Genomic DNA, 13,733 nt, shown 5'->3' on the forward strand with positions numbered 1-13,733 from the left:
TCTGGGATTAATCTGGTTCACAGCTTTGTTGTTTGGTTGTCCCATGTCACGCCATCCCCACTTCTGCTCAGTTAATGGACAAGAGGGCTTGAATAATGTTGTAATGTGCAGAAGAATATTTGAACTTTATTCTTTGGGCCTCTTCACTGTCTAGGGATTTTAAGGACTGTCCTCAAGCAGTAGATCAGTTGATAGTCTCTATTTTTAAAATGCTGCCAAATCTGGGAAAATTAATGACTTGTAAAACCTGAAGAATAAATACAGTCTTGAACTTTGAATATTTTCAGTCTCTTGTGAATGATTACATGTGCTAATACAAGCTATGGATGCCTGAAACTGTGCGAAGGGTCACTAAAGCGCATCTATAAAATTAGTAACAATGTAAGGTTTATATTGCATTGTAAGCCTGATATATATGTTCTGTAATTCTGCTTTTGCTATATCCTAATTTTAGCATAGTGTATTCTGTTACAAGCATCAAGGAGAATGACATAAAGCTAAGAAATGTAACTGCTGAGGTTTCTTTGAATCCTTTATCTGTAACACAAATATTAACGAAATATACTTCTTAATTCTAGTGTTTGATTACTTAATTGTAGTTATGTCTGTCTGTCTCTACCAAACACTGTGTTTTTTCTATCTATAAAGCATCAAACAAAGGATTCTGGAAATGTCACAGAGTGGAAAATTGAAGCAAACAGTACTATTGTTACTTTATTCGTGGCAATGGTTGTACAGACTGACATTCTCTCTTTTAGTAGGATGATATTGATAAAATCCAGGTTTGAAAATTTAGAATTAGTTTAATTAACATGGTTGATAGGAGAGGTTTCAGGTGAAGAAATTGTTTTGGACATCTAATGTTTGTTTTAACCCTGTTTCAGAACACACTGCTTTTGTGGAGGGTAGCAAGTTGATACAAGAAGAGCAGGTTCCCTACAGAAAAGAAACTAAAAGCTCTTGGAGCAGCTTATTAAGGTAAACAGATTGCAGTGGATTTCTGGATGGGTAAGTATTTATGAGCAGGGTATTCCTACTTTTTCTCTATTTACCTCTCTTTCTAAAGGATTTATAAAAAAACAAAAAAGGCACAGAAGTCTACTTCTGGCCTTTCACAAAAGCTCAGTGATGTCACACATTGGTGTACACTGCAAGACCTAACTAAATTACCATGTAGTTACATCTGTACTTTTCTCTTTGAGTATATCAAGATCCATTGAACTTACTGATTTGTAGTACAGATGTTTTTTAGAGAGATCTTAGAGCCTTTAGCACCAGTTATGTATCAATTTGGAATTACAGCTACAGAAATTGTATATCCAAGTTGCCTTGTAGAAGTCATTGCTTGTAATTGTAAATTCTACCACGAATTCAAACGACTCCCCAAACTGAACAATTGTTAAAAGCAAACAGAAACCCCCAGGAAATATAACTATTTGGAAGTAACCTGAAGGAAGTGTTTCTTACTATTAAAAATAAAAGGGGTAATTGTTGAATTCTGTAGTGTAAGTCTGGACCTCAAATTTGCTGTTTCTAGTAGTGGCTACAAATGAGAGGTTGCTGTGCACCTTCCACTGCTCAGTAATGGATCTGTTCTTGTCACATGCAATGGTTCCGTATCCCTTTTGCTTACTTCTGTGTTCCAGTAATACTCCGGCTGCCTAGGGAGCTTTGGCAGTGTGGGGTTAGGGGAAAATCAGTCGAAATTTGTAATCATTAACATGGAAAATTATGTTGTCTTTTTTGTTTTCCTATGAATATGCATTTTAGACTTTCATTGTGTAAATTTATTGATACTGAAACTCTGAAGATTTCTAATGAGGGTGAAATTCACTAAAAGTTCAAATTTTCTTTCTGCATGTCAACTTTTGATCTTGCTTTGCAGTCTGGCAAAAGCAGTGTTACAGGATGATTGCATGCAAATATGGGTAGGAAAGAGACTGAGAAATCAGGATCATGTAAGAAATGCCACCAAAAAACTATTTTGCTATGTATGTATCTGTTGCTAAACTACAGTATGTAACTGTTGTTTGGAAAATGTTGGTGATGGCAGGGGTTTTTTGGGGGATTTTTTTGCTAGTACATGCTTAGTAAGTAAATGAAGGTTAAAACATTCAAAGAGCATTGAGAAACTTTGTTTTTACTTTACATGATCTTAGGAAGAAAATAAAATAAAAGCTGGAACTATTAATTCTGTAGTTATTTTTAAGAACAGTTACCATGAAGTTATATCTTAACTCTGAAGTTGGATGTGTTTTTTCTTGCTTTATGTTTTTCTTTAAACAGCAGATTTGGAATGGATGCGAGTCCTCTGGGAGGATTAGAACTGTCTGAACATACTTCTGGTCTAGTAGGGAATACCACCATGGCAGCAGGTCTTGCAAACGTAGGAAATACATTTGGTGGTGCTCCAAGTTCTTTAGTTTCTAGACCTAGTAAATTCCAAAACTCACCTATAGAAGATGATGATGATGTAGTTTTTATTGAACCTATACAACCTCCACAAAATTCTGCATCACTGATAGCAGATCAAAGGAACACTGCATTTACATCATCCAAAAATGAAGAATTTCAAGGGAATGACTGCAAAGTGCTTCCTCCTCCAAAAGACTTAAATTCTCAGAAGGGGAGCATAAGTGAAACTATTATTATTGATGATGAAGAAGACATTGAAACGAATCAAGGACAAGAGAAGAATGCTTCCAGTTTTAATGAACGAAGGCTTCCAGAGTGTAAAAATAGAACCAACGATATGGAATTCTCAGCTTCCAGTTTTTCGAGAAGTAAGGTAAATTCAGGAATAGGTAATAGTGGTATAACCACAGAACCAGACTCTGAAATTCAGATTGCTAATGTTACTACATTAGAATCAGGTGCTGTGAGCTCTGTGAGTGATGGTCATTTAGAAAATGCTGAAGGGCGTGACATGAACTTAATGATTACACATGTAACATCACTGCAGAATGCCAACTTGGGAGATGTATCTAACGGACTGCAGTCAAGTAATTTTGGTGTTAATATGCAAACATACACCCCATCTTTGACTTCACAGACCAAGACTGGTGTAGGACCTTTCAATCCTGGTAGAATGAACGTGGCTGGAGATGTATTTCAAAATGGAGAATCTGTGACTCATCATAATCCTGGTAAGTTGCAACCCTGAATATTTCCTTAAAAATGGAAAATAAATAATAGGATACTTGATTAAAATACAGTAGTGGCACTGCTTATTTTTTTATCTTAATTTGTATGGAAGATCTTGGTTCCCTTCATCCTCATCACAACCTTATCTTTGACTCCAGAATAGAATTTGCTCAATGGTATAATGTGTTAGGTAGGTAAACTATCCCAGTTATGTAGTTAGTAATTCCTTCATATATTTTGAGAAACAATTGTTTGTTTCTAGAGCAAAGCTTCTTTATGACTTTAGTGTACCTCTTCAACTGACACAAAGTTCAGTGTATCTGTGTATATTTGTGGCGTTCTATGACTGGTATAATGCATCCAATTGAAGTATTATTTTACTGATCTATTGTCTTGCCACCTGAATGTAATTTAACATGCGAATATGTCTGATCATTAGTTTTTAGTAGCTGGTTCTTGAAATTCATTGCATACTGAGCAATTCTCAGTATTTACAATACTTAACAAAGCAGAGTCCAAGTTGCTTGTGGGCTTGCGTATTCTGGCAGTAAATTTTATGCACTTTATAATTGCTATTTAGTTGCCTGGGACGATATTTATATAATACAATATTAATTAGTTTGAATTAACTGGATTTGTTGTGTATCTGTGTAAATACCAGTATATTGTCTACTGATTTAGCAAGTAAACAGGTATTGCTAAAAGCTAAATAAATCAGGCCTTAATGGTCTTCTGAAATTGCTATTCCATAGAAGTTAAGATTTCCAAGTTCCAACATAAACTGGTATTCTGCTGCCCTGTTTGGCTAGAAGAGGCACTGGAAAGCCAAATTGCCAATTTTGCTGCAAATTTAACTCAAACAGGTTAGGTTAATTTTAAAAGGAAAATTTACATACGAAGCTAAACTTTGGGTGTTAGGTTGTGGGGTTTTGTGTATGTTGAAACTGATTTGAAAATTTTATTTCTGAAGGTGAAAGCTGAGAAGTTTTTTCTAATCTCTGTATCTCAGTGAATTATCTAGAAACTTAGTTCCCAGTCTTTTGAAACTGACAGTCCCCCTACTGCTAGTTAATCTTAGACATGTGGTATGATTATTGTGTTACTGTAGATGGTTAAGTAGTTGTGGATGAGAACCTGAAGCATTTGTTACCTAAAAGTAGTGCCTTTGTTTTTCTTGAGGAGAGCACAACTTAAAAACATCACGATGTGTTTTCCCTTAAACTGCTGAACTTCCATTTTTTTTGTTGCAGTTGCCAGAGATGTACCAGAAATTTCCTGTTCAGAAGTCTGATAGGCTAGGACCATGGTTTTATTGAATTAGATTGAGCTCAGAGTGACAGGAATAGTGGCTGGAAGTCTTTTTAATTACTTGATGAAAAAGAGTCACTCAGAAGGGAGGGGGAAAAAGAGTTTCTAAGTTGATATGAGATTTATTTTAAGGTGTACATGTGTAGGATTCTTTTTTTTTTTTTTTTTACGGCTGTGGTCTTTGTATGTGAAAAGCAAAGAGCTTTAGGTTCAAAAGGGAGCAGGAAGGGCCGCACAGGTAGAAGGGAAGGAGAAAAATACCACATGAGAGGAATTAGAAAAATAGAAAAGAACATGAGAAGGAAACAGGGGAAGAGCGAAGACAGCTATAGTGGAAATTACTACCACCCAAGAAAAAACTTGAAATCCAGTAGCTGCAGGTTAGGTACAGGTTTTGGTCCTTACAAAGATGTAAAAGGCAAGTTTTCAAGATTCAAGTTTGTTTTGTTCAGTAGAGGTTAACCCTGCTTGTCAGCAACTTCGGTAATATGACAGGAAGCGTTTGATCTTGGTTATGTTTAATAGATTCTACACAGTTCCAGTTTGAGATTGGTAAAGGATAATCTTTTTGTGGATCAGTGTTGTTCCATCTATTCTGATTTCAAGATTTCCAAAATAATTCAAATGGACATGGAGACTGCTGCTTTAGTTAGTTTAAGCCTAATAGTGTTAAAAATGCTTTGATCTATATAATTGGAAGATCGTGGATTAAAAAATGATGCTTGTAGCTCAGAAATAGGATGTAAGAAGTTGGATAAGAAATTTTTTCAGATACTGTAACTTTCTTAAGAGAACTGCTAGTTGGCATAAATTGAATGTCAAAAATTTTTGCAAGGAGTTAATACATCAATTTACAGAGCAGCTTAAAACATCAAAACTATTCTGTTACCTGAGGACATTTTAGTTTGCATCTTGGACAAGACCTTTTTATTCATGTTGGCTTCCTATATAGAGGATTGGATTCCTTGAAGATGGCAAGCATGTATATTTTAATACTTCTTTTTTTAACCCTGTCAAAAAGGGTGTTCAGACACGTGACATACTGTTAAAAACAAATAGTAGGCCAAAACTGTCAATAGCAAGGCTCTGATGAATACATTGTACATTTGTATCAGAAATGGTGTGGCCAGCAGGAGTAGCGAAGTGATTGTCCCCCTGTACTCAGCACTGATGAGGCCACATCTCAAACACTGTGATCAGTTTTGGACCCCTCACTACAAGAGGGACATTGGTGTTGGAATGTGTGCAAAGAAGGGCAACAAAGCTGGTGAGGGGCCTGGAGAACAAGTCTTACGAGGAGTGGTTGAGGAAAGTGGGGTTGTTTAGCCTGGGCAAGAGGAGGTCGAGAGGAGATCTCATTGCTTCCTACAACAGCCTTGAAAGGAGATTGTAGTAAGGTGCCAGTCTCATCGTAGTCCCAGGTAAAAAGTGATAGGACAAGAGGAAATGGTTACAAGTTGCACCAGGGGAGATTTAGATTGGATATTATAAAAAATTTCCTCACTGAAAGATCATCAGGCAGTAGAACAGGCTGCCCAGGGAAATGGAGTCACCATCCCTGGAGGAGTTCAAAAGATATTTGGAGGAGCTTAGAGTTCACAGTATCACAGAGGTTGGAAGGGACCTCAAGACATCATTGGGTCCAAGCCCCCCTGCCAAAGCAGGATCAGTTAGGGTAGTCCACACAGAAATGCATCCAGGTGGGTTTTGAAAGTCTCCAGAGAAGGAGACTCCACAAGCCCCTTGGGCAGCCTCTTTCAGTGCTCCGTCACCCTCACTGTAAAGAAGTTTCTCATATTCAGGTGAAATCTTCTATGTTCAAGTTTGAACCCACTGTTCCTTGTCTTATCACTGTGAACCACCAAAAAGAGCCTGGCCCCCTCCACTTGACACCCACCCCTCAGATATTTATACACATTGATGAGATCCCCTCTCAGTCTTCTCAAGACTAAACAGCCCCAGGGATCTCAGTCTCTCTTCGCAGGGAGGTGCTCAAGTCCCCTAATCATCCTCATGGCTCTGTGTTGGATTCTCTCCATCAGGTCTCTGTCTTTCTTGAACTCAGGAACCCAAAACTGAACACAGTATTGCAGGTGTGGTCTCACTAGGGCAGAGCAGAGAGGTAGAAGAACTTCCCTCGACCTGCTGGACACGCCTTTCTTGATGCATCTCAGGATCCCATTGGCTCTCTTGGCCACAAGGGCACATTGTTGTTCCATGGAGAACTTGCTGTCCACCAGCACTCCAAGGTCCTTTCTCTGTGGAACTGCTTTCCATCCGGGCAGCTGCTAACCTGTACTGGTGCCTATTGTTACTGCTCCCCAGATATAGGACCTTGCTCTTGTCCTTATTAAATGAGGTCTAACAGTTATATGCATGGAGATGTTAAGTTCTGGTCAGACTCCATGATCTTAAGGTCTTTCCTGACCAGGTGATTCTGTGATCTTTATTTGGATCAGGTTGCTCAAAGCACTGTCCAGCCTGTGAACACCTCCAGTGATGGGGCATCTGCAGCTTCTGTGGGCAGTATCCTGCCACATTCATCACAAAAAAAACAAAACCAAGAAACCAGCATTCCTCATGTCAAATCTAAATCTACTTTTTCAGTGTAAAAGTACTGCCCTTGTCCTGTTGCTAGAGGTTAGAAGTATCTTGCATTCTTTCTTATAAGCTCCCTTTATATTCCCTTTATATATTGAAAGATCATAGTAATATCATCTTCTTCAGGCTCAACAACTGGAACTCTCTGCCTCTCTTTGCAGGAGGGGTGTCCTAGTCTTCTGTCTTTTTTTTTTCTTTTTTTTCTTTTTTTTCTTTTTTTTCTTTTTTTTTCTTTTTTTCTTTTTTTTCTTTTTTTTCTTTTTTTATTTTTTTCTTTTTTTGTTTTTTTTCTTTTTTTCTTTTTTTTCTTTTTTTTTCTTTTTTTCTTTTTTTTCTATTTTTTTTTCTTTTTTTTCATTTTTTTTCTTTTTTTTTATTTTTTTTTCTTTTTTTTCTTTTTTTTTTTTTTTTCCCTGGTGCCCTTCCTCTGGACTGGCTCTAGCAGGCCCATGTCTGTCTTGTACTGGGAACACCAACGCTGAATACAGTACTGCAGGTGAAGTCTTACCAGGGCAGAGTGGGAAGAATCACTTTACTTGACCTACTGAGCATACTGCTTTTAATGCTGCCCAGGATACAATTGTCTTTATAGGCTGCAAGCACACATCGGTGGGTCATGCCAAGTTTTTCACCCACCAGTATACCCCAAGTCATTCTCTGCAAGGCTGCTCTCATCCATTCATTCTTCAGTTGATATTGAATATTGCCGTGACGAAGGTGAAAGACCTTGCACGTGGCCTTGTTAGGTTCATGAGGGCCCATTCTTTGAGCCTGTCAAGGTCCTTCTGGATGAAATCCCTTTCCTCTTACCAGCTGCACCACTCAGTTTAGTGTTTGTGTAAGCTTGCTGAGAGTGCACTGCATCTCCCTATGTCATTGATGAAGATATTAAATAGTATAAGTTCCAGTAGAAACACTTGAGGGTTACTGGTTTCTGTTTGACATTGGGCTGTTAAGTGTAATTCTTTGGATGTAGCCGTCCAGCCAGTTCCTTTTCTATCAAAGCCATGTCTCAAGTTCAGCGGCAAGAATGTTGTAGGAGATCATACCAGAATTCTTGGAAAAGTCTGGGCAGATGAACAGAAGTCTATGCAGATAAGTTTCGAGTGTTTTTGGACTGGAACTTAAGTTTGTTTTTTTCTGAATGAGTTCTAGGTTTTCTACTCCAAAGTCAGAGCCAACCCTTACTAAATTGACGATGCAGTTTGCAGTTCAGAATTTCACATACCTGACCAGGTCATTAATGCTGATGGAGCTGAATATTTTGAAGTGCTGCGTATCTTTATAAAACTTATTACTGTTTTCTTCCCCTCCTCTGTTCCAAGTTATGCTGATATAGTTTTTCAGCTGTTTTTTAAGACATCCTTTGATTGAAGCGCTCTTCTTCTTTTTTTTTTTTTTTTTTTTTTGGCAAGATGAATCCACAAATAAATGTATTAATGCAAATGAGAGTAAGAAATAATTTTATAGCAGTTTAGAGCAGAAATAAGTGAGACAGAACAAGAACACCCTGAATAAGCATTGTAATGGTTATTCCACAGGTTAAACTACAGTCTTGTAATCTTGGCCATTATGTAGGAACGTGAAGAATCAAGACATAGGGGCAGTGAGACATGGAAACTTATCAGGAATCAACTAAGGAAGTGTGATACACCTTCTCAGTTCAATGACACGGAAACCAGCTTTTACAGATCCTTTGAAGAGAATATAAATGAAGGTGGCAACCTGATTAAAAAAGTGAGGAGAATCTCAAAGTATTTTGAGGTGCTACCAGGATATAAATATTATCTGAGGTAGTAGACATAGTAGTGTAGAAAAGTTGGAAGGGGCACTCAAATCATGTGTTTTGTTCTGCTTCCTGTGCCCTTTTTTCCCTTCCCCTTGTGGTGGGGTTGAAAATTCCCCCCCAAGATTTTTGCCAGACCAGCCCAGCTGGAAGCAAGTGAAGCTGTATTTACAAGCAAAACTACAATCTACAATGAAATGCAATGAGTATGTACAAAATACACAGTATTTACAATATTTGCAGGTATTTACAATTAATAAACAGCACAAGAACCTCCCTGGCCAATACCTAGGGGAGCTAAAAATAGCTTCTCCCTCCCTGCCCCCCTTGGACACAAAGGGACAAGAGGAAAGAGCAGAGGGTTAAAACTTAGCCAAAACAGTGCAGCCAAGGTCAAGCAGAAGTGAGTTAGTATCTCCCAGAGTGAAGAAGCCGAAAGAGAGATTTTGTACAACTAGTTTAAGTCCGTTATCTCTCCAGTGGGATTGTTTAGAGTTATCATTATTTTCCTTTTTACACCCAATAGAGATTTATTTACATTCTACTGCTTTCTGTTCAAGATCTGTGAAAAATTTTAAAGGTACAGCCTCAAACTACCACACCTCTCTTCATTCCAGCTCTTTGCTTTACCCTCAAGCATTACAAAGGGTAAATTTCCACCATGTCTTGCATGTCTGAGAAACAGGATATCCTTGACAACTACAGTAACACTGGAAAGTGATTTCCTACTGTCTAAGGAATGTTCGTTTTTTGGTGCTATAACATGAGCTCTTGGAACTTTGTCCCTAAAATTAATTTTAAAACTATGCATCAGAATATGTTTCTAATTAAACCCTCTTAGGAAAAGAGAAAGTAGTATAAGGAAAAGGGTGCCTTCTATGTAATGAATGATTGTGGACCAAGATGATGTCTCTTAAGCATAAGGTTAAGATTTTTGCATTCAAAGCTTTAATATTTTTATTTAGTTCACATTAAATGCTGTGTTTAATCTTTACTTAGAAGTAGTAGCACAAGTACTACTGAAATACAGTAGCATTTATGCAAGTGTTAACTCTTCAGTAAATAAGAGTAAAGTACTGTTTGAGATGCTGGGAATAAAAAGGTAAGTCTGAAGTGCTGTGACAGTACTTGGGATATCTGACACATGCTATTGAAAATGTGCTGAAGTAACGTATCATTCTTGACATTTTTCAGAAGCTCAATGTTCCTAAATTCTGGTGATAATTATTTAAATGAAAGCTTAAATTCCAGAGGAAAGTCTAGAAATAACATTTTATTGGGGGATTCCCCCCAAGGATTATATATTCTGCTCCAAACCAAGATACTGAGCACGTAATTAACAGATTCATGCAGACTTTCTAGGTGTGTTTCTCTTGGAAACAGTTCTACCAATTTGTTGTTTTACAAGTTACTCTGTGGGATGCTGTGCTACAAAAGATTGGGCAAAGATGACTTTGTTCCATAGTAGTCCAAAAATAGAGGTGGAAGACTAGTGAGCCTGGAATACAGGGGCATGGATTTATGTGGTGCCAGAATTTAATGAACTATTATTTTCTCGGTTCATTGATTTTTGCTGGGGAAGACTTGAAACTCTGATGACTTTGCCAGTTTGCACATTTAGTATTCATTGCATTGAAAAGGTTATTGAGAAAAACAGGAACTCTTTGAGGAGTCAGTTGCATAGATGCAGATTCTAGATGAGGAGCTTTGCTCTAATTGCAGTGCTGTTCTCTGTAGGCTGGACTAGGAAAATGAGTATGGAGAACATCAGTTCTAGAGTTTATCACTGAGGCTGGATGCATGATGCTTATTAAAGCTATAGTATTAGTGAAAATCTCATATTCTTTTAAATTTACAAAATCTGCATCTTAAACTGTATTTTAGAAACTGCATGTTCTCTGTTGGTCTCTTTTTAATTGCAGTTTTGTTTATCTGAAAATAAAATTGCCAATTTACAAACCCAGTTCAAGTGAACTGAGTTCTGCAAAACTTGTCAGTAAATGCAGGATGGGGCCAGCCTGAAATTTGTTCATGTTCTGAGGCTTTGTAACAGTGGAGAGTGGTACTGTCAAGCAGTGCTTTACTTCAAGTGTAAATTTCTAAAATGCCAGCTTTCTTCTGTTGTTAGTTCCAACAGAAAAATGATTTCATGATAGTACACATGAATATTATTCTCTATATATGTACATGTCTCTTCACTTTTACGTATGTTTGTTGTTGTTTGTTTGTTGTTGTTTTTTTTTCTTCAAGATTCTTGGATATCCCAGTCAGCTTCCTTCCCTAGAAATCAGAAGCAACCAGGTGTGGATTCCTTGTCACCTGTAGCATCACTTCCTAAGCAGATTTTCCAGCCTTCTGCCCAGCAGCAGCCTTCTAAACAGGTTAAAGTCACATGTGCAAACTGCAAAAAGCCTTTGCAAAAGGGACAGACTGCCTATCAGCGAAAAGGATCTGCTCACCTTTTTTGTTCTACTGCCTGCCTCTCATCATTCTCACACAAACCCACTCCAAAGAAACTCTGTGTTATGTGCAGAAAGTAAGGGATTTTTTTAAACATTTTGATTCATATTAGCAGATAAATCCAGTAATACTTGAGATTCTCATACACGTATGATAACTGCTTCGTTAATGTTCCAAATCTGACTATATATTGTGTCACTTCAGTGTTGTTTGGAAATGTTGAATTCACTCTGTCTGCTACAACAACAAAAAAATCTACCAGCTTTTGAATTTGAAGTGTGGCAGATTATTTCTCTGAAAGCCAATACACGAAAAATTACTGATTAAAAAAATATATGCTAGATGTCCAAGTAAGGTGTATACCATGACAAGATATTCTTCATATCTCAAGTTCTTCATCAGAAAAGCAGACCTTGTGTTGTATAGAAACTCGTCATTGTGATAGATGAAGATACAAAGTCATGAGGCTTTAAAAGGAGAAACTGATACTTGCAGGAAGCTGGAAGAAATTTGGGAGCTCTTCTGCTGTTGGTAATATAGTGTAGGGAGAAGAGAAGCATTAGACTTTCCTCATAGTTTGGGGCAGCTATGATGACTTTTGAAGCAAAAGATATGTTAAGTGGGCAGCAAAGAGTAACTGACAAGCACACTTAGTGGCTTATTCTAAATTACTGGTTAGGTTCATTAATTCCCAAGCTTAAAATTGCCAAAGATGACTTCCATAATTGTACTGTTGTAGTGTTAGGCATATAAAGTAGCTGTATTGTATTTTTTCTTTCAGTGTACTGATTACTGAGATGTTTGCCCATTTTCACTGCACACCCTGCAGTGACACTGGTTAAACAATGAATTCTTGCTGAACTTCAGTGTGTTGTGTGGTGGATTAGTGGCTTTTATTCAGATGTAAGCTACTGATCTTAATATATTTTTTAATTCCCTATTTTACTGAAACTCAGTAAAAGTAAGCTGTAGAAAGTATTGCTATCCCATGTATGCATTGTTTGGTACACTGAAAGTCTACCACGTTTAGCTTTTAAAAAACCACAATTTCTCTCAACCCTTGCCTCTCTGTAGAGCTCTCTGCTCTTTCTGTTGGCTTGCATGCATGTATACACTGGTTTGTTTGGGACGTTTTTAGAAGTAATCTTGTGACTACCATATTTAGGTACCTATATTACATAGAAAAATGAACATTGGACTAATCTTACTTCTGCCCAAAATCTTAAACTCATGGGTAAATCTCTGCTATCTTGCAACTTCAGAGATTGAAAGAGGATATGTACAAAACAGTCCTAAATGAAAAGACTTCATTTTTGAATGACGAGGAATATATTTATGGATTTGGGGGGTTACTTAAAACAATTTCATTAGCATATCTGATTTATAGAGAACCTTTGTGAAGTCGCGTTTGGCAGTTTTTAAGGTGATGTTGGTCTTTGCTTTTCCACTAGTATGCAGTTGCTTGCTCAATCACAGTTAAATACAGGGCAATATATGCATGAAATTGTTTCTCTATAGCTTGGCTTTGTTGTGAAGCCAAATCTTAAGTCAGCCTTCTCTTGCTGTATTGCTACAGTTTTGTTACCTGATGGTAGGAAATGAGATACTCTTTGCTCCATACTTGTTTCTGTGTTCCCTTCCCACTAAAGCAGACAACATTGTCAGATAACAGTTCTGGATATTGCTGAAGTTTCCATATTCTTTCACTGCAGATCTTTAGTGTAGGTTGGATAGATGGTAATAACTTTATAGGTCAGATTTTAGCAGGTAATGCTTAAATTTCATTTAAATACTTAGGTTATTTTAAGTGGAAAAAGTGAAGCCTACAATAACTTCTTTAAAAATTTAGAATTCTTATATATGTTGTCATACACCATTTCTAGCAATCTTCTGAACTTTTTAAACTAAATAGTGTAGGATTTATTATAAGGAGGAAGGTATTTTCCTTAGTGTTTATAGTTTTTGGTGGCTGGTGTTAATCTTTACTTCACTTTTGTCTCCTTTGATACAAGTTAATATGTGCTTTCATAAAAGTTAATTGTGTTTATGAGTTCTGGTGTAAGCTGCTCAGGGCAGGAGTTCTGGTTTTGTTTTGCATTATAGAAGTGATAACACTCTGCAAGACAAATCCTTGCTAGCTTGCTAAAGGGGAAGCTGAAATCTGCTGGTTTTCCTTTGATGGAAGAAGGCAGACTTGCAAGTTTATTTTTGAAGGGCAAAAGGGAAGTGTACAGCATTTTTCTAGCATTTTCAACTCATCCTTGACCTAGGGTTTCTAGGTACGAGTGTCTGGGGCATGTCGGTTCCAATTGGCAATCCATCGTGATGTCAGTAGATTCAGATGTTCCCAGTCAATTTTTAATTATTCTGCCCAATAGTATTTCCTCCCTTCATAAATTAAAAAAAAAAAAAAAAGAAAAAACTTAGAAGGCAA

At 37.3% G+C, this 13,733-nt stretch overlaps 1 protein-coding gene across 1 annotated transcript in view; it reads left to right on the top strand.

The window, feature by feature from the left end:
* Positions 1-890: 890 nt before the first annotated feature.
* Positions 891-13,733, top strand: part of ZMYM2 (zinc finger MYM-type containing 2) — a 69,308-nt gene continuing 56,465 nt past the window's right edge. The window contains 4 exon segments of the mRNA XM_054390636.1: positions 891-978; positions 2,290-2,788; positions 3,053-3,146; positions 11,090-11,375. Coding sequence (XP_054246611.1) covers positions 2,297-2,788; positions 3,053-3,146; positions 11,090-11,375 — 872 coding nt within the window. The 5' untranslated portion in view covers positions 891-978; positions 2,290-2,296.

Source organism: Indicator indicator, chromosome 1, assembly GCF_027791375.1.
Source record: "Indicator indicator isolate 239-I01 chromosome 1, UM_Iind_1.1, whole genome shotgun sequence".
Taxonomy (NCBI): Eukaryota; Metazoa; Chordata; class Aves; order Piciformes; family Indicatoridae; genus Indicator; species Indicator indicator.